Genomic DNA, 20,835 nt, shown 5'->3' with positions numbered 1-20,835 from the left:
CATGTTTAATCAAAACACTTCACCCTAACCACACTGACATGCTTTTTGCTCCAGTTTTTTCAAATTACAAACCTTGCATGTTTGTATAATCTTTTTTTGTTGTTCCAGACAAAGATGGCCTGAGTTAATAAAAAAAATGCAATTTTCAAGTGGTGATTTCAGTTATGAAGGGAAAAAGTTATGAAACCAAAAAATGCCCCAAGTGAAAAAGTAATTGCTTTCAAAATCTATCAACTGATGTTTATTGCACCAACTGAAAGTGTTGGTGGTAACAGGTAATGAGTCTTTTACATCACTTTAGATTAATTTTGGCCTATTCATCTTTGTAGATTTTTTCTAATTCAGCTACATCGGAGGATTTTCTAGCATTTACTGATTTACTGTTTATGGTCATATCAAAGTATCCACACTAAACCAATCCGAAAGGAGATCAGAAAGGGTATTTTGGGTTCATTTTCTGGCTCCAGAACCTCATTGCACTTGAGCTCAAAATTTGACGTGGCTGGACATTCTGCTAGCATTTTTCTGGTTGAGAGCAAAATTCATTGTTCCGTCAGTTAAGGCAAATTGTTGACGAAATAAAGCAACCCCAAATCATCACACCATTACCATCACGTTTGATTGTCAGTCATTTTTCTGAAATGCTAATGTGTTACTTTATGTAACAGGAAGCACACTCTAGTTTTGCCTCGTCAGCCTATGGAATATTTTCTCAAAAGTGTTTGGGATCATCAAGATGCAATTTGAGAAATATGATTTTTTTTTTTTGTTCTCTTTCCTCAGTAGTTGTTTGGACATCTGAACTCTACAGCGGAGGCCATTTCTCCCACTGACTCTTATTTTTGAATCTTAAACATTGACTTTAACACTCACAAATGTGGAGTGCAGCGGTGTAGGAGTCCTGTTTTTCTGTGACCACTTCAGTGAGTTATTGTAAGATTTTGGAGTAATTTTGGCAGACCAGCCAGACCGGGGAAGATTCTTGCATGTTTTCTCAATTTCTGGTTACGGCCTCTCACTTTTTGTTCACAGAAGTAGCAAAGATTTAAAACCATTTCATGACTAATATATGCCACAGCTATCGTTTCACCTGTACTTGATTTTCTTTAGTGTTTGGCTTCCTTTTGTCAAGCCAAACACAAATAATAATTTAGAAAACTGATTTCAGTTTTGGTAAAAAATTTTAAACAATAAAAAAAAAAGCTAATAAATTGTTAAAATTCAGTCCTAATGTGTGCCTCCTCTTTTTTTCAGACAGCTTAGGTCTCAGTGCATTCACACCTCTGTCAAAACAGAAATGAAAGTGTGCAGTCTATTTCTGCTGGTGTCAACACGTTGCTTTAATGGTTTAATGGCTCAAATCATCAATAAACAATTGAATATGTGGGGGCTTTAGAGGCACCTTGCCTCATTTCGGTTGCTCCCCCTTTGTTTCGTCCATCCTGGAGGTGTGACATGAACCCTGAGTGTGAGTTCTGTCTGCTTCAAGCTGCAGGAGTCCTTCTCAGAGAGCATAGCAACAGACCTGTCTCCGCTGTCAAAATAGGATTGGCTTGTGTGAAGCCGACTCAATGCCACAGATACAACACACATTTCGCTTCATTGATTATGCGCCAGAGCCCCCTCAGAGTCCAGGTTTACAAGGAATGTCTTCCCGTCTTTGCCTTACTCACTCTCCTTATGGTTCCCATTTTCATCCTTGCACTCAGATTTTGAGTCATTTACCAGCTACTTCATAAATATTTAAGCCTCAACGGATGGGGTGGCTACCATTTTTCTATTGTTTCTCCTTCTGAAGTTAATGTTACATGGGCATGAAAGATGTGCTGTAACCACAAGACAACCAAGGTAAGAAAAAAAACTAAGGTGTTCTTCTAGAGGAAGCTCCTTTCATAGAGCGAAAAAGAAGAATTGAGAAGCACTTGTCTTGATTAATCTTTGTCAATAGTTATAGGACACATAGAGACCTGTTGAAGTTTCAAGTAACAACATTCAAGCTGAAGAAAAATAATGGTGTTAGTGCTGCTTTATTTTCAACATCTTCAACAAGGTCAAGAAAATGTCACAGTCTTGTCTGCTTTTCAAAATAAAATAATAAAAAAAAAAATATATATATATATATATATATTTTTTTTTTTTTTAAAAGATGTTTTAGGAAAAAAAAGAAAAAAAAATCCCTTTTGGCAAAAAACGTCTTGGATCACTATTTTAAGATGGTGATGATATTATGTTTTTATCCTTTAAAACGATAGATCAGTACCATAATGTCCCTTATTAAATGTTGAAAATTAGCTTTATTATGTTTTTTACATATACAGTATCTTGAGTTTAGGACTGCACAGTGGCGCAGTTGGTAGAGCTGTTGCCTTGCAGCAAGAAGGTTCTGGGTTTGATTCCTGGCCCCGGTCTTTCTGCATGGAGTTTGCATGTTCTCCCTGTGCATGCGTGGGTTTTCTCCGGGTACTCCGGTTTCCTCCCACAGTCCAAAAACATGACTGTCAGGTTAATTAGCCTCTCCAAATTGCCCCTAGGTGTGCATGGTTGTGTGTCCTGTGTGTCTCTGTGTTGCCCTGTGACAGACTGGCGACCTGTCCAGGGTGACCCCGCCTCTCGCCCGGAACGTCAGCTGGAGATAGGCACCAGCAACCCTCCCGACCCCACTAAGGGACAAGGGTGTAAAGAAAATGGATGGATGGATATCTTGAGTTTAATAGAAATATTGTAAGTTGGACCAGATCCACCGCGACACAGCCCACAAAATCCTTAGTGCCCCCAGCTAAGAAACTTATGAAAGCCACTACAGCATCTAATCTTTCTTACGGCTGTAATAATAAAAAAATATATTGTATAACCTTAGCAGCAATTTCATATAAGAACAAAACAATAAATTAGATAATGCAATACATCTCATTTCAAATGTCTGAGTAAAAACCATCACATTGTGAAACCTTGCTGTTTATTCTCAAGGCCAAGATCCAATGAGAGTCTAATTCCAGGTTTCTCCTAACATAAATACATGCCACCAACAGGCAGACTTTGTAACTCACTCTGACATCAATTTGTTCATCAAGAGAAGAATTAACAAAGCTTCACAGATACAAAGTAAATCCAAAACCTTGAAAACGTAAATTTCATCTACTAAATTGCATTGAACTTAGCCCCACTCAGCCTCAACATAAGCTACAGAAGGTGCTGCATTAACAGCCTAAAAAACAATATAATAATATTTAGTTTCGCTGATTAACTTCATGCAACTACACAAAATAGCAAATTTTTTCAATTCAAATATAAAGTCCTACATTTGTCACCGTCTACTGTCACCATCGTTCTTCTTATGGACTCTTCTGATTTAGGTTTAAGTGGGTCACACACTTGAGGAAATATTTTTAGGTCTTTAAGTATGTAAAGCTGATGTGGCGGATCTAAACGGCAGAAAACGCTGATAGCAAAGCTGCGCCAATAAGGGGGGAAAATTTACCAGTTTATCCTTCAGCTTGGTTATCACATCCCACATCCTTTAGATGCGAGAGCTCTGTGGATTAGACAACATGGGGTCCGCCCTCTGTAGCATTCAGGCAGTATTTCTTTCAGCGGCTGTCTATTACTGTCCAATAACACTTTGGCAGAGCTGTAAAATGCCGGTACCGGGGCAGACGAGTCTAAAGAAACAAATACCCTAAAAGGTGGGGAGAGAAGGGATGGAGGTATTGAAAGCTGCTGAGTGATGTGGGTGGGTTTCTTAATGCTGCGAACACTTTTGGCTGAGACACAAGGAAAGAAGAATATCAAGCAGATAAAAAGGAGAGATGCTAAAGTAAGAAAAAAAAATTTCAGCCCTCTCATGTGGCTTTTATTCCTGCTGTGTTGACGAAAATATGCATAGACTTTTATTTATGGGCTATTAGGGCAGAAAAAATGTGTTGGTGAAGACTGCATTCAGAGCATGTGTCTGAATACGGCATATCAAGACCCATCTCTGATTTCAGATTAGCTCAAATGCTTGGATTATTTTTAGAGGAGGCAAATGTTTTGAAAACAGCGCGCTCTCATTAACGGTTCCTCACCACATCTACTCCAGAGTGATTTCAGACTACTCAGATTATGGGTTATCCTGGATTATGCAAAGGACCCTGCGCACAAACACTTATCAGTTTCATTTCTTTGTCCTCCCAATGATATTCATGCCAAATCCCACAGCGCCGTATCTTTGCTCACAGCTGGCAAGTGTAACTAAAGGATTATGCAAGCAGCTTCTACAAGCAAATAGATTTCTCCGTACTTCAGAGGAGAACTGCTAGTTATGCAGCGCCTATCTATCCGCCAGGCATGCACAGAACCATGTCTCCTCCTTTTTTAATTTTTCTTCCTTGTTTCAACACGGCGCTTCAGAGAGAGATGGAGAAGAAAAGCAGGGAAGCAGGAGATGCCACAAGGCTCGTACCAAACCTTGAGGTGCGTGGATACTGCCAGTCTGTGTCTTCCAACAAATAATGTGAGCACTTCTGCATCCAGGTGTTGTGTGTTTTTTGGCAGAAAAAGGTTGAGCTTTGAACTTGACCTTGCTTGCAGTTACAGATGATGACTGTAAAAGGCCCCATCACAGCTCCTCATAAACAAAAACGCTGTTCAAGAACATGAACTTCATGATCGTTATTTGTTCAATCAGAAACTGAATCTAAACGCATAATTCACTGCAAGAAACACACGACACAGACCATTTACTTCCTGTTTGGTCATATTTTAAATTATTTATTCTGCTACATGCAGTAAAGTTCAGGTTTATTACAGCCTCTAATGGTATCTCTGATTCTCAGTGTAGCTTCTTCACTGTCCCTGAGGGATATGTGCATTAATTAGCATTGATCTGGCACCAAAAAACAGGGAGCAGATTGGTGCAGGTCCAAGGCTATAACAGATGTAAGAGCTTACTTTAAACACAGCATGGGATCCACTTTACACTTCAGGCAACTGACAGTCCTATCCCGACTTTTACAAAAATGCAAGACAGTTCAACTAAATGTTACTTTATCTTTTGCTGTGCACTACCTTATATCAAGGAAATTAGTCTGATTTTCTGCTTCACTCATGTTCCCAGTCATGATCTAAGCTTTCTCTCCTAGAACCTTTGCCCCATTTCTCCTAGAATATTCTGAGATAATGTGCACTAAATTAAAGTCAATTCTATCTGCTCAGTGACTAAACAGGACAGGACAGGACAGGACAGGACAGGACAGGACAGGACAGGACAGGAAAGGAAAGGAAAGGAAAGGAAAGGAAAGGAAAGGAAAGGAAAGGAAAGGAAAGGAAAGGAAAGGAAAGGAAAGAAAAGGAAAGGAAAGGAAAGGAAAGGAAAGGAAAGGAAAGGAAAGGAAGCTTGCCAGGGAGAAATAGACAACAATTACACTTGCCCTAGGAGGCCGAGGGAACCTGACCACGTTGCTATGGAAACTCAAGTACAGCAGAAAGTAACACAAAAATCAATTCAGATTGAGCTTATCTCTCCCTCTTTCTCGCTGCCTTCTCATTTCACAAGGGCTACGAAGCATGCTTCCACTCTAAATCACATTCTGACTATTGCAGTACTTTGCAGCTCTACGTGTAACAAAAACAAAACCTTCTCTTTTTTTATTAATTCAAAATTATAAATGTGGATTGTGCCATTTAGTAAAAAAAAAAAAGAAAAGAAAAAAAAAGGCTTCAAATTCACTTCTTAGAAAATATCTGAGAGAGGTGCTGCTTTGAATGTTCAACAACAGAACATAAATCAGCCTCTGTCTTGGATGCACCATTCATCCTTATTCTTTCTCTCCATCCCCTTCACTCGCTTATTCGCTCTCTCAGAGGGGCAGCAGCAGCTGTATGCAGGTGATAAGCGTGTGCAGCGATGGGTACTTGGCTCTGATTGGCCAGCTCGACTCCTACGCTGATGGGAAGATTGCAGGCTGCGTCTGTCAAAAGGCCACATGGCTGTCACCTCATGACGTCACTGCCGCAAACAATCAACCGACCACAGTCTCAGTGCAAACACTGATTTAAACGTTTCTTGTATTAGGCTCTATTTCTATATTCATGAGCCTAACATAGAAATAGCGCTGGTAGGTCCTCTCATAATAAGTCCATTGTAAAATAAAAACACAAACTAACAATTATGAGGATCTCAGGCAAACAGGCTTCCTTACTTGCAAAGGAGCAGAGCCGATCTGAGCTCTGAAGAGAGGATAAGTCACAAACTGACTCCCTGTTGCCCATCCAGCTCTGTTGATTTCACCACAGCCACTTAGCAGCAGTCTGCTGGGAGTTCTGGTGTTTGGATCTAAGTTGTTGAATGTGTGATAGGAAGGTGAGGTCAAAGACAGACTCCAAGAATGCTCAGTGTGTGGGACTGACAGCGTATGCCAGAGAAGAAGCAAAAAGAAAGAAAATGAGCCTTGAAGAAAAATAATGATGCTTTGTGCCTCCTGCATCAAAAATAATATGGCGGGTCACCTTGCAGCGAGTTTAGCTGGCCAATTGCTCGTGAAGAATTCAATTTGATAAAGAATTTGTTGGAAACACAAGCAAAGGCTATTGCAACCAGCTGACAGAATAAGGCTTTAATATTGTAGGCATAAACAATAGACAAATACATAGGTTTTCTTACCAAATAGCGTTAACTGATAACATTTTACTGCCAGAAGCAGCAACATGAGTTATATCACATTATTTTACCATTTCTGTTTATGTAGCAACTAAAGTGCTGGAAAAAAAAACAGGACAGAGGTAAAAACAATTAAAATCCTAAAAAAAAAAAAAAAAAGCAATTTGAGAAGCAGTAACGATGATCTCAAGAGAGGATGATAAACACTGAAGTCCCATTTGCTGTTCACCACAAGACATCTAGATGGCACAGCAAACAAAAAGAAGTATTTCTGCTCAGAGCAGACCAAAAGTAAACTTTTTGAGTCCGATGGGAAACATTATGTGTAGCAGGAAAACGAGCATTCCAAATCACCCGGATCGGCTTCTTTACCTTGAAACATGGCAGTTGCAGCATTATGGTCTTGAGATTTGTTTTTTTTTTCAGCAGGATGGAGCTAAATAAAGGGCAACACTGAAGACTACAGAAAACTTGAGACTGAAGCAGAAAAATAAATATTTAGCAAGCCAAGAAACCTAAGCATAAAGTCACAGAAACTATGAAATGGTTTATTTTACTCATTTGTGAGAATGGTCCAGTCAAACCTAAAGGTATCTGAGAATTGAGGAGTCAAAAATGAATGTTAGCATTATGAAAATACTATATATATATACTTAGATTTCAAACAGTGTTGGTAAAAACACAGTCTGAGAGAACATGGTTGTATTCACACACCTTGATTGATTCGCAGGAAAAATTGGGCTGCGTGATAAATGTTATCGTAAGCGAACTGGACATTCAAATAAACCGTCCAGGTTTAAATGTAATATGAGCTGATCCATCTCGCTGTCCTGCACTAAAGACACCCAATTATATCTCCTCCTCTGATTGGTGTCCAGCAGGTGTTCTAAAACCACACTCGTGTCTAATCAGTGTTACAGATGCTTAGCATGGGGCCGTCGGCTCCGAGGCTCAGTGTGAAAGTTTAAAGAGGCTCAGTGTGATTTACTGTATTTTTCCAGATTTACCACCCTGGGAGCGGAATAAGAGCACGTATTAATCCTTGATTGGATAGACGATGAGCGAGAAAGAAAAAAAACTGAGCGAAAAATCCTTATTAGGGTCAGCAGGGTGATTTCAGTTATTAAGTGCCTTTTTTACTCTAATCAGGCACTTTTAAGATGGGATCAGACGTTGTCGCATTATGTGACTAAGCACATGAGTATGTCTCCATTTATCCCAGTCATTCAACTGGGAACACATGGACCTAAACGCCACCACCTGTCACAAAATAAAATCTACATGCAGGAGAGCTTATAAACAGAAATATTGAAGGTTCTGGGTGTAATTAGCTCACACTATGCATATTGCCGATCTGATGCCAGGGAGGTACTGGCCTGGCTCCAGTCCACAGAAATCTTTAAACTCTGGCAGACCCTCCACTGTAACGGAGCTCTACCACTGATATAAATCCCTATTTCAACCTTTCTCTAAACAAATTTCACATATTACCCTTTGGGATTTCTTCATTCTAAAGTATAAATGTTTCCTCTAATTCTCTTCATTACATTACTATGACTGGTACCAGATCTTTACAATATCAACTAGACCAAAATTGAATTTAGTCCTCATATTCTACACCTCGTTTCAGTAAAACTCACTGGTGCGCGTCCTATAAATTTACAACATCACCATAAGCCAGATTAGTGCAGCGCACTCCTCCAAATCAGTGCTCATTTCAGCTGCGTTTATTCCAAGTCAAAAACAAAGAGCCATCCTTCACAGCCAAATTGCCTATTAAAGATGAGAGCGTGTTCAGTCTCCCATTGCGCCCAGCCATCACCACCCTAATCATTCCCTGCCTAAACAACCTAATGGCTGCCATATTGCCACTGTTTATTAGTAAACACTGATGGAAGGACGCCCGACTCAACAGTTGTTGATTTTGTCTATCCGTATGGAGTATCAGCTGGGAATCACAGCCACCATGCCAGAATGTTGTCTGCTGTTCAGTCTCCCGTCACTAAACAGATTGCCTTATTGTTTCATGTGCGTAATGGCTGTAAGTGAATGTTTTAGAACACATAAGCCTTAGATAAAACATTAAATAAATCTGAAAACTCACAAAAAGCTTTCTTCTCGTAAAAAAAATAAATAAAAAATCCCCATGAGGATGTGAAGCCAAGACCTACCTACAATTTGCATTGCATTTCAATAAAAATTTACAAGTCTATGTCTTTGCTGCTGAGCCAGAAGGATGCTCCAAAGATCACCTTTGCTTTAAGATGCTTTTGGGAAGCCCAGTCCAAGATCGATTTCCCTCCATCTCAGTCTCAGTAACCCTGCAATCGATCCTTATCAAATATGTATCACATCCTCAAACCCTCAGCCCGGCTAAGATGGAGACTTCAAACACCAGCGGCTCAAAGAGAAAGTCAGAGGAGAGCACGGTTTACTTCTTTTCCAAATAGAAAATCTCATTACTGAGTAAAGATGAGAAACTGAAAGATAATAAAAGAAAAAAAAGGGAAAGCTGTAACAGAAAAGCTTTTAAAATAAGATTGAATTAAGTAAGTAGTGAGCTTTGGAAATTACAATATGTTTAATGTCACAATTGAAAGAAGCACCAAAAAAGCACCAAAAAAAAAAAAAAAAACACCACCCAACTCCTATCTCCATTTTAATGTTGCTTCTTGCTAAAAGGGTCTTGTCTTGTCCTCCTATTCCCAAAACTACCCACTACATGGCACTCCTATGTTGCAAATGCAGAAAATGCATCCTTCAGCTCACGTTTCCATAATTCTCTGTGGCAGCAGCGTGATTAATGCACACAACTATTGATTTTTTTTTTTTTTTAGGGGGGCTGGAGGGAATTCTTTTTCCCTTTCTATTATAGACCTCACCCCATCCCCCAAACCAAAAAACACCTCCGATTTGTGCAGCTGCGGATTACAAATGCAAAAAATGTCAACTTTCCTGTTTTCAACAAGAAAACAGGGAGAACTAGCCTCCCACACTTTTTAGCTTTAAGGCAGCTCTGTGTTTGTGTGTGTGTGCGTGTGTGTGTGTGTGTGTGTGTGTGTGTGTGTGTGTGTGTGTGTGCGTGTGTGTGTGTGTGCATGTGTATGTATGTGTGCGCGTGCACGTGTATGTATGGAGGGGTGGGGGGGGTGTATTTGTTTAGCTATTCTTCTTAGAACCATTTTTGGCATTCTTACAAACTTTCTGAAGACCGATGGGGATCAAAGGTCGTCCCTAATTTGGACCCCCCTGTTTAGCGATAAGGCTTAAGTTTAGAGGTATGGTGTGAATTATGTTTTAGCAAAGGTTAGGCTTAGGGAAAATATCTAGATTTGGAATAAATACAATTACAAAAATGAACGTAAGTCAATGCAAAGTCCCTGTGAAGATAGAAAGACACACAATGTGTGTGTGAGTGGACTGGGAGAAGGGGTGCAGTGAAAGACAAGGGTCAGCATTTCACTAACTGCTGATCTGTGTGGGAGGAGGAGGGATGGCGGGGGAAGTGAAATGATATGCTGTGTTGTTTTCATAAGGTTTCACTGCAGGAAGGGTGGAGTACTCTGCAAAAAAATACTAACACACACACTCAGAAACCTATATGTTCGGTACATACACTCACGTTTACGGTGATACTCGGCTCTGCCGTCCGACTGGTATTCATTTACATGCAACGATCAGCCGTTTTTGCTTGAGCCATGACCCAATTTTCAGCCTCCAAACAGCAAGATCAACAAACCACAATTTGAACAAACAGGACAAAGTGAAGTCTGTGAGTGATGCAGGAAAGAAGAAAAAAAATACAATTCATGTGGTTAACACAAGGCAGTTTACCAAAGAACTCCCCTTTTTACCTTTCAAGTCTTTTCTCTTTCATGTTTTCTCAATTTGCCCTCTCCTTCTCTAAATTTCAAAGCTTGTTCTCACCACTGTGCCCTCCTTTCAAGGTTGGCCTGACTTTGGGCGTGTTGAATTTACAGCCCTATCCCTGCCTGCCTTCTGGTGCCCTCATTGTCAATCTAAGTAAAAAATAAATAAATAAATAAATGGAGGCGGTGGCACATCACTGGCATGATAAATCCCTGCCCGAACAGCAATGCCTCAAGCCAAAGCACCTACAGCCGCATTTCTGAAGACAACTACAACAATCACGCGACTCAGCTTGCGGACGGCTGTGACTGTAATTCTATTAGCAGGCAAACTGTTTAATTAGTCTCTGTATAAGAACTCACACAAACCCATGACAGAGGAGATCGCAGAATGGGTGAGAGTTGAAGAGAAATGAACATGGCTGAAAAAATGCTTGCAGATTTATTCGTTTGCTGTTTTTTTCCACTGAATGCTTTAGGTACTGGATTGACTTATTTGCATAAAACAAATAAATCCTGCATTTTTCTATGAAGCTAAAAATTGACTGGGGCACTGGGACAAGCAGGTTATGTAATGAGATGGGAGGGAATAAAACTGAGTAAAATTCAAGGCCGGAGAAGAAGGACTAAGAACCTGAGAACAAAATGAAGCACGGATACAAAGAAAAAGGTCAAAAAGCAAGGTTTACATTTTCTAGCCAGTAGTTTAATGTTTCATTTCACAAAAAAATGTGAAGACACGAGCTTTTATGGTATAAAATAACATGCTTAACGGGACTCAGATCTTTGATGTCAGGACACATTGTATAATGCTGCGCAATCAGTTCTTGAAAAATAATTTCTTGTGTTTCAGGTTGCAGGGACTCGTCTCAAAAGAAACCTTAGCCAGGAAGAGGTGTTTGCTGTATAAAACAACAATAAAGTTTGAAGAACCAGTGAGAACGCCTCGATAGAAATGGGGATAAGGATTTAAGTTACTTTAAATTTTAGGTGATTGTTGGTGCCAGACACAGTTCAAGATGAATATATATACACGGCCATCTCCAAGGTTTACCAAGAATGGTCTGCGGGGGGAAAAGAAAAAATTTAGTGTGTCGCTGTTGTGTGGTGAGGAATACCTTGTTGATGTCAGAGGATCCTGGGCAGACTGGTTTGACAGAGAGGAAACAGGAACTCAAAAAAAATACCTCCTTAATGGCAAGATAAGCAGAACACCACCTCTGAACACATTAATGTTCAATCTTATGGGCTACTGAAGGAGAAGACCACACATGGTGCAACTCCTGTCAAGTAAAAATAGGAAATGGAGGTTAAATTTCACATGGGCTCACCAAATCCCGGCAGTAGCAGATTGGAAAAATCCTGGTCGGTAAAATAAGTTAGTTTCAGATTACACATTCAGACAGAACGGTCAGACATTGATGTAAACATCAGGGAAGTATGAGTCCTCAGATTAATGGGTCAGGCTGGGGGTGGGATATTTTCTCGCTACACTTTGGCAACTTTAGTACCAACAATGCCACAGTCTACCTGAGCATATTGAAAAAACTGGTTACAATGAGAGTTCTTGTAAAGTCATTTCTGTGAAGCTATCATCAGGAATTATGAAATTGTATAAAGGACACCGTAAACTTTTCTGTCCATTGCTAGCGGTCAATCTGAAGTTGGAAAAACCAGAGTGTTAATTCAAAGAGGAGACCTTTCTAATGACAAAGGATTAGAAAGGTCTCAAAAGTGAGATGAAACAATGTTTTCTTACCTTCAGTTCAGTTAATTTGGCCAGATGGTTTCAGTGAAATTAATCATGCCATTGTATCATCCTCATCATACGGTTTGTCTGCTTTAATTCCTCAGCCTGTCATGTTTCAGTCAGTTTATTGGTTATGCATAAAATATGTGCAGAGCACCTCAGGTGATGGCGTGTCTTTTTCAGATACCAAAAGAATGAGATTTATTGTCACAGGCATTGCAATGTAGAGTGGGTTGACAAGAAAGCCTTAGTTTATAGAATGTATTCATTTTCCATTATACATTACTTGATATATTTTTGTCTAAGCAAAAGCATTAATTATTATATGTTAATTATTCATCTGCGGTTTAAAAATTTACATTTAGATTAAAAAATGTATACCTGCATGATGCATAAAGATTTTCAGAATGTGGCAGACTGTCTCAAGATTGTAAATCAAACTTAATATTTTTGCCATAGTGTAGTGTTGTTCTTTCTGACCAGTTTTTCTTTTGCTCCTGAAGAAAAGCATCCCCACAACTTGACGATACTATGTTTCTCGGTGGAAATGGTGTGATTAGGGGTGCCACCAGTTTTAGATGTTTGCATGTTCGGTTTTGTTGAGTCTCAACACTGCCCCAAATTATATGTTCCTTCACTGTACATTATAAATCACAGTATTAGTATTGGTACCAAAAGTCTGAGCACAGTTTAAAAACCAATATTGACAAAAGCAAGGGATGTTATTACAGATGGAGAATTGATTTTTTCAGAAACTTCTACATAAAGTTTAGGTGAATGAAATCCTGGTTAACAAAATTACATCAATCACTGGTCTGATTATTTACAGTGTCCATCAGGACGGCTCAAGTATTTTGGGATGTTTCTGCAATCAGGCATCTAATTTATGCTTCATCTGCACAACATTTACAAGTAGCACATGGTTCCTGCAGCAACTTGAGTTTGCATCTCATTCCGTATCTGAGCTCTTGTGTGCACCCAAGGCCACCAAACTCATTACTCCCGTCTTGTATCATGAATGATGAGAGACAAAGGGAAGTAGATGGTAAACACAAAAGCACACACTGTGCCAGCTCTGTCCCTTTTTTAAAAGCAAAGACACTTCACATACAAACAGACAAGGGCATGTGAACAAAAGCGACCAGCACAGACATAAACATGCACACATGAGCCGTCTAGGTCGGCCATATAAAATCCTGGCATGAACACAGTAGGCTACGGCCCCCTCCCCTGCCCCTACTCTGCTTTCTTTGTCTTTTTCAATTCCCCCTTTCATGTCTCTATTAGCTCTGTCAATTGTTTATTAAAAGCGGCGAGGAGGCGATCGGAGCCGGGCACTTGAAAAGCTCGTGCAGAGAGATGCGCTTTAAAATTCATGACGAGTTAATGGTATGTTAGTGGCAACATTAGGACCCGGTGAGCCTGCATCGTGCTCATTTACATTGAAGCAGGCCGCTTCAAATGACTACTAAGCAGTCCTCGTTCTGAAAGGTAATTCATATTGTAATTAACTTTTCAATCACAGCTGATTAATTAAGACAAGCCCTGGTCTGTAATTATGCATCTATTTTTACTTCTAATGTGGATCACTTGTTAGTCCAAGATTTTAGCAGCCACGTTCATTTTTTACGAGTTAGTGAGTCACAGACTTTACACAAACACACATTTACAGCTCATAATAATACAGTGGAGGCCTAAGGTTTAGTTGTTTAGAGCATCTGCTCTTATTTTCATTTTATTTGAGCAACATCTCCAGACCTGTTTTTTTTTTTTTGCTTTTTTTTGCTCTTATTCTGATGAACAATGCAAGGGTAGGAGTGCACTGGATGCTACCAACAAAAAAACCCAGATAAATAATTTAGTGCATCTGTGGGATAGCTTTATTTTGTTTCCACTGAGACTGAATCTCCTTTTATGAAAAGAAAAAAGAGGCTTTAAAAAGTCAGAAAACTAGGATGGGTCAAATTGCATGCTGCTGCCATTGTCAAGTTTCTTCATGATGTGTCTCTCCCTAGTTCTTTGCTTGGACACGCACACACACACACACACACAGACACACGCGCACACTCCTTGAGTCAACATACCCTCTCCATAACAGTGCGAGGTGAATCCGCTCATGCATCAGAATCTCCCATCAAATATTTATCACCGAGCAGCAGTGATTTTGACCGTGTGCTCATGCTTTTGACAGCACTCGCCTGCTGCGGCGCTTATTGGAGTAAACACGGACAATCCAATATTGTTGTTCTCTTGTACACTTGCAAAAAAATAAATAAATAAAAACATGCTAGAGGAATACAGTAAGGTTCATTAAAATATCTATGCATTTGAAAAGATAACACATCATTAGAGGGGCTGATTTAATTGGTAACAAATGAAAGGAACAGTCTTCTTTGTGTTTAATTTGGGATTTTGTAGCAGACCCACACAAAGTACAGCATAACCCTGAAGTCGAGAATAAAATTATACAAGTAGTTAGCCATTTCAAGTCGATGCTTTGTAGATGCAACCTTCATACCAATAGCAGTCCCAAGTATTTCAGGATGCGTCTCTACAAGTTTTGCACATTTAGAGTTAATATTTTGCCTATTTGTCTTTGCAAAATAGGTTTTGGCACAGTCAGACTGGACTGGAAGCAATTTGCGAGCATCAGATGTCAAGTCTTGATACAAGTTCTAGCTTTGGTGATGTGTTTAGGGTTGTTGTCATGTCGCAAAGTGAACCTGCATCCTAATCTCAAGTTTTTACAGATTATAACAGACTTTTTTATATAGCAGATTATAACGGCTTTATTTAGCTCCATCCATCCTTTCCTGTACTGTGTGGATGTTGAGTCAAGGGTGATGCACAGTGTTAGTTTTCCTTCATATATAGCATTCTGCATGAAGGCAAATTGATCTCAACTTACCATAGAATCTTCTTTTACATATTTATGTCTGAAACATGGTTTGTAAAAAACTTAAAAATGCCAGTGAGCAGACACATGACACATATCCCTGACCTGTCTGCTGTGCTTCTTGGTCTTCATGATGCTGTTTGCTCACTAATCTCCATCAAACCTCAGAGGCCTTCACAGAACAGCTGGATTCATACCCAGATTAAAATACACAAAGGTAGATTCTATTTGCCGACTTGGTGACAAAAAAAAGTAATTGTTTTCACTTTATCTTATTTAGTGGCATCAATTTGAAGAGGGCTAGACACAACCAATTTTAAAATGTCTATATATTTTTTTCCACTTCGGAATTTGGCATTTCTTAGTGTCTGCTCTATTACAAAAAATACCAATAAGACACATAAAAGTTTGTGGATTCAAGACAAAAAGTAGGTATGAATACCAAGGTGCCAAATTTCTAACAACAAACACTCATTGTCTTTAAAGAACTAAATGCAGTTTTGTACGCTACAGCTTGACATAGGACAGTCTTTTTCCACCTACTTCCAGAGCACAACATGAAAACCTTGTCTACACGATTCATTTCATTTGCAGAGCATAATCATATCTGCATGCTGCATATTTGCTCAATCTCCGTGACATCAGGCGTTGTCTTCAACCTGCAGTTCTCTGCGAACAGCTGGGGAAACCTCAAGTAAATAAGTCTGCAGCATGGATCAGAAGACACATCTTCATGCCTGAGCAGGCGCATTTAAAATGCCACCAAAACGTTGTCCCAGATTCTGCCCTCAGTCAAATGACATCAAGGGCTCGCTTACAGGTCCCCGAACGCCTCGGTATGGAGCAAGAATCAGCCAGCGGGCAGCACATGGAGCAATCAAAGAGATATGCATCCCATTTAAGATGGGCAAAAATTCAACCAGCTGAATGTTCTGGTGCTCTCTGTTATCATGCTGTTTTTGCTGGATTCAAGCAAGGAAGGTAACTAGGTCAATGTAATGTAACGCTATGTAAATTGAGCCACTTTACCCCCTTGCTGGAGTCAAAATGGAGTTGGCTGAGAGGGGAGTGTGTACAGGAGAGAAAGCCAGTGATTCAATCTGACAGTTATCAACATCCTCTGGCTAGTGTAGAGACTGAGCTGCAGAGCCTGCAGAGTCCCGGCACACAACAGCAACAACAACAACCAGGTAAGAAGACGACTTTCAGCAGATATTGCTCTAATAGTAGAGACAAAAAAGAGATAAGTCAGCTATTCCTTCGTCAAACATTAACACCACATGTAACATTTTTCCCAGTTTTATGTTAAGCGCCCTACGAAATTTACAGGACTTTGCTTCCATTTCATCTATTTTATACCTTCAGATTTTGCAGATCACAATCAACTTTTTTCTTCCCGTCACCTCAGGTAGTTTGCATGCAGCTGCAGAAGCATAACCTGTCATACCTGAGCTGAGTGAAACTGTGTCTTTCTCCCATGATACGACGGAGACGTAGGCCTCCACAGAAGCGGGGATAATGCACTTGAAGACGGCCACACTGCCTCGCATAGCCTTCTGGTCAGCCACTCTGACTGTGTAGGGTTCCCGTGAAACTAATGAACGAGGGAAAATACAAAAACACGTCAGTGTAACTTATTGATCATGAAAGACTTGCTTCAGTATGCTACGATAATGCTGCATTATTAAAGACCTTGTGTAATCACTTATCCTTCTTAGCAAAGCAATAGCTTACAAACTAGCACTTTATAACTACTTAAGCATTGATTGTGACTGAATTAAATGGTCGTGGTTGAGTTGGAATTAACTGGATTTTTATTTGACCTGTTTATGACTGTAGGTCACAAGAGGTCACATGTATGACCTCTTGGTCATACATGTGGCGTCATCACCTATGTTTAAATTGGCCAAAGAATTTTGAAAAAGACTACACATGGTATCTATATATGGTATATAGATATAGATCTGAGTAAATAATTGCATCATCTGCATAGAACTGAACCACAGCTGATGCTTCTGCCTAAGGGTCCAAAACTGTCAAGTTGGAAGTAGTTGAGGACAAAAATTACAACCTTCTTTTAAGCGAGACATTAATAAATTTTAGAAAAGGAATATAAATTATTGCAGATGTAAAGCATAAAAATATTATTCTATGTTGGCCTTGTTTAAAAAAGGGACTTAGTTTTTTGTGCGTACTTTTAGTTTTAGTATAGTTAGTGTAGTTTTAGTCCTTTTACGATCCGGTGATCTTGAGTAGTTTGGCCACTGTCATTTATATCAGATGTGAGTGATCTGGACAGTAAATGTCTATCCAAATGGACAAATCCACATGCCAGGTTGGGCATGAATGTAAATGCATGGCAACTGAAATATAATGTACAAATATCAACTAATCTTTGTGAGCTTTCATATGGCGTAGCAAGATTAATAAATTAATATATTTAAGTGAAATTAACCTTTAAAGCAGCAGTATGTCATGTTTATAAAGAAATATGCTTTTTAAATATTTGTTAAAACTATTATATGTTGTGACAGAATGATATGAGACATATAATCTGTGAAAAAAAAAAAACACTTCCCAGGGCTACCATTTCCATCTGTAGAAATGCATCACTCTCAGTCAGAAACAACCAATCAAGAGCCAGGAGGAATTTATAAATCATGCTTGTGTATGTGCTGCTTATCCTCCGTCGACGGTGGCCAGGCCAACAAACCTGAACATTCACGGTAGGTTTCAGTGTGGGGAACTGGCTGTAGTTTAGCAGAGCGCAAGAGGGAGGATTGTGAGCAGCATGTACACAAGCAACCTGACAGCACTAGGACCCTCCTCTTGGCTCTGATTGGTTGCTTGTTACTGTATTGTATTTCTGTAAGTAGCACTCGGAGTACTGGGAGAAGACAGAGAAGCTCATTTTTTCCCCCAATCATCTGTCTCATGCTACACTACCACAACATAGTGACAGTTTTAACAAATATGCAGAAAACATAGTTTTTTAATGAAAGTTACATACTGCAGCTTTAATTAATGTCATGATGAAAAGCAAACAATTTGCAGATAATTAAAATCTCTCTTCAGACTGCTGCACAATCTTGGCCATGTACCTTTTTTTTTATTTGGACCACATCAAAAACTAATTACTAATTTACAATAAGTAAATTAGTAATTTACTTATTGTAAATTACTATGTATGCATAAAGTCTGCAGTTTCTACTGTCTTTGTTATCACTGCTTCATTTGCCCTACCTTTATGAACACTGCCCTCTGTCGTGTCTCCTGAGCAGACTCACCAGCTTTGATGTGGACATCCTGGCTCCTGATCTTGCCAGAAGGATTCTCGGCAGTGCAGTAATATGTGTTGTCATGGATCAGCTTGCTGAAGCTGGATGGCAGGAAGTTGAAGATTTGAAGAGTTCCATTAGGATGGACATGGCGGATGCCCGGGACATCGTAGATCTCCTCGCCGGTAGCCAAGTACCACCGCAGCGAAGCGGGCGGCGCTCCCCCAGCAGGACAGGGAACCGAAGTCCCCGTTGTGCTGGCAAATACTACCTCTTGCAGAGATGCATTGACAAAGTATAGGCTGGAATGGAGATCTTCACCGAAAACTGGAAGAGACAAAACACAAAATTAAACAAAGACTCTTTTTAACCACTTCTATGGATGATGTATTTTTGTCAAGTTTATTATTTGTATTTCTGTTTACATGGGTTATATCTTGGTCTTGTTTCCCCGTAATAGCAAGGTTGAAAGTACCAATCCAAAAGAAGATTCTAAGCATTTTCAACTTGGACACATAAATAATTATAAATTAGACGTTTTTTGAGTATTCTCCAAAATAATTTACTGCATGTTCGTCTCTTCACAGCCAGGTATAATCGGTTGAGAGCTTTAATTTAATTCTTTGGAAGTTGGGACCATTAAATTAACAACAAAACGATTATGAGTTATGAACTAGGGCCAATTTCCTTGTTCATATATACAAGTTTCAATTTAGGCCTGCATCAGAGTAAAGTGAATGCTACTAAATCCATCCATCCATCCATCCATCCATCCATCCATCCATCCATCCATCTTCTTCCGCTTTATGCAAGACTATTCTCTGGAGAAACGGAGGGAAATAAATGTCAATGTTGGGCCAATTAACTTTATAGAAATCTACAGCTGTTTGATTTTAAATGAAAAAGCGAGGCAAGCAGACATGAAAGGGTGAGTTTGTTTGCATTTCAGGCAAAAGCACAGTGACTGTGTGCATCGCGCTTGCCATCTCAGCCTGGTGACGAGGCTCTGCACTAAACGGCTCGCAGTGGCACTAGCAGCTGGCTTGGCTCTCAGGGGAGAAAGCATTTTAGCACTTCATAAATTCCTAACAAGGTTTCAAATTGCAGACATTTCCATCCTTTTCTCTGCTCGAGCAGCTCTGTACCGGCGATGAGACAGTCAAGTGACCTCGTCATGTCAGCAGGCACGTCCCTCTGCTGTTATTTGTTGTTACAGATTAGAAAGGATCATTTACAATTATTACAATGCTGCTCCTGATCGATACACCAATATTTTCCTTCTTATGAAAACGGGTTGACTTATTGCTGCTGCAGAAATCCGGACAATGTCCGAAATGAAAACAGCGCTTTTAAAAAGCTGACATATGCATTAAATTCAAGGAAATAAATCATCATGTAATGTGAACTAAGTTATGGGGCTAAAAGCAGAAGGCAACATCTGCAACAGTTAGTGTTTGAAGTAGCTGCTGCCAGGGCTGCAGCGTTGCAGCGCCTCTTCTGGTGTCTGTGATGGAGGATGTAGCAACTTATCAGTCCCCCCGACCCCCCAAGATATGCTAATTTTAAACATAAACAAGTTCAACCCACACATTTTTACATCACAAATTCTTCCATTTTGAATTCATTTTCCATTAATCAGAACATGTGGTGACCTAATTTCTTGACTTAAAATGATTCAAGAGAATTGTGACTGTATTTAATTTTGACTGAGGGCATGGACTGTTTGGAAACCTAAAATGTTACTTTGAACAAAGGCGATTTTAAACAGATATTACTGATTTAAAATTGTTTAACAGTAACAGAAAAATTAGCATTAAATAAATTTAAAAAAAAGAGGTGTAAAACATTTTAAATATTTTCAATTTGATCAAAATATGTCACAACTTTGTCACATTTGGATTATGGGTTTGGGACTAACTCAAGTCCTTGAAAGAAACAGACCTGCATTTTTTGATACGTCCCTGGTCCAACACACCTGAATCAAATAAAAGGCTCATTAGCAGGCCTCTGCAGAATGCTGAGGATGTAATTCAGCTATTTGATGCAGGGATGCATGAAAAAGTTGCAAGACAAAAGCTGCTGAGGACTCCAGTTAAGCTCCTAATTCTAGGTACGAATATGAAAATCTACAGCCTGAAACCTTTTGGGAGTCTTAAGTATTTCTATTGGGAAAAAAATGAAGCACAAACCCGGTATAACATTTTAAGGGGAAATTCTGTTATTGAAAAATAATTATCCTCCCCAACATGTCAACTGTGTCTCAGCCTGCAGGCCAGCCTGCAAGGGTCCTGTAACAGGGTGCTCTATCTATCCATCTATCTATTTTATCCATCCATCCAATAAATGACGAAGGCATGCAGAAAGTGATTTGGCAAAACCCAAAAGAGCAATCTAATTGTGACAGC

The 20,835-nt window shown here is 39.5% G+C and overlaps 1 protein-coding gene across 7 annotated transcripts in view; it reads right to left on the bottom strand.

Moving 5' to 3' along the window:
- dscamb (Down syndrome cell adhesion molecule b) overlaps positions 1-20,835 on the bottom strand; it is a 123,591-nt gene that overhangs the window by 82,617 nt on the left and 20,139 nt on the right. For all 7 annotated transcript variants that reach the window (XM_081614260.1, XM_081614258.1, XM_081614259.1 and 4 more), the window contains exons 2-3: positions 18,440-18,757; positions 16,600-16,746 (exon numbers count right to left, since the gene is read on the bottom strand). In XM_081614260.1, the coding sequence (XP_081470386.1) occupies positions 16,600-16,746; positions 18,440-18,757 (465 nt within the window). The remainder of the gene's footprint in view (positions 1-16,599; positions 16,747-18,439; positions 18,758-20,835) is intronic.

This window comes from Poecilia reticulata, chromosome 13, assembly GCF_904066995.2.
Source record: "Poecilia reticulata chromosome 13, P_reticulata-male-v2, whole genome shotgun sequence".
Classification (NCBI taxonomy): domain Eukaryota; kingdom Metazoa; phylum Chordata; class Actinopteri; order Cyprinodontiformes; family Poeciliidae; genus Poecilia; species Poecilia reticulata.
Note: the sequence above shows the minus strand (reverse complement) of the source record. Positions and strands in the feature narration are given on the sequence as shown.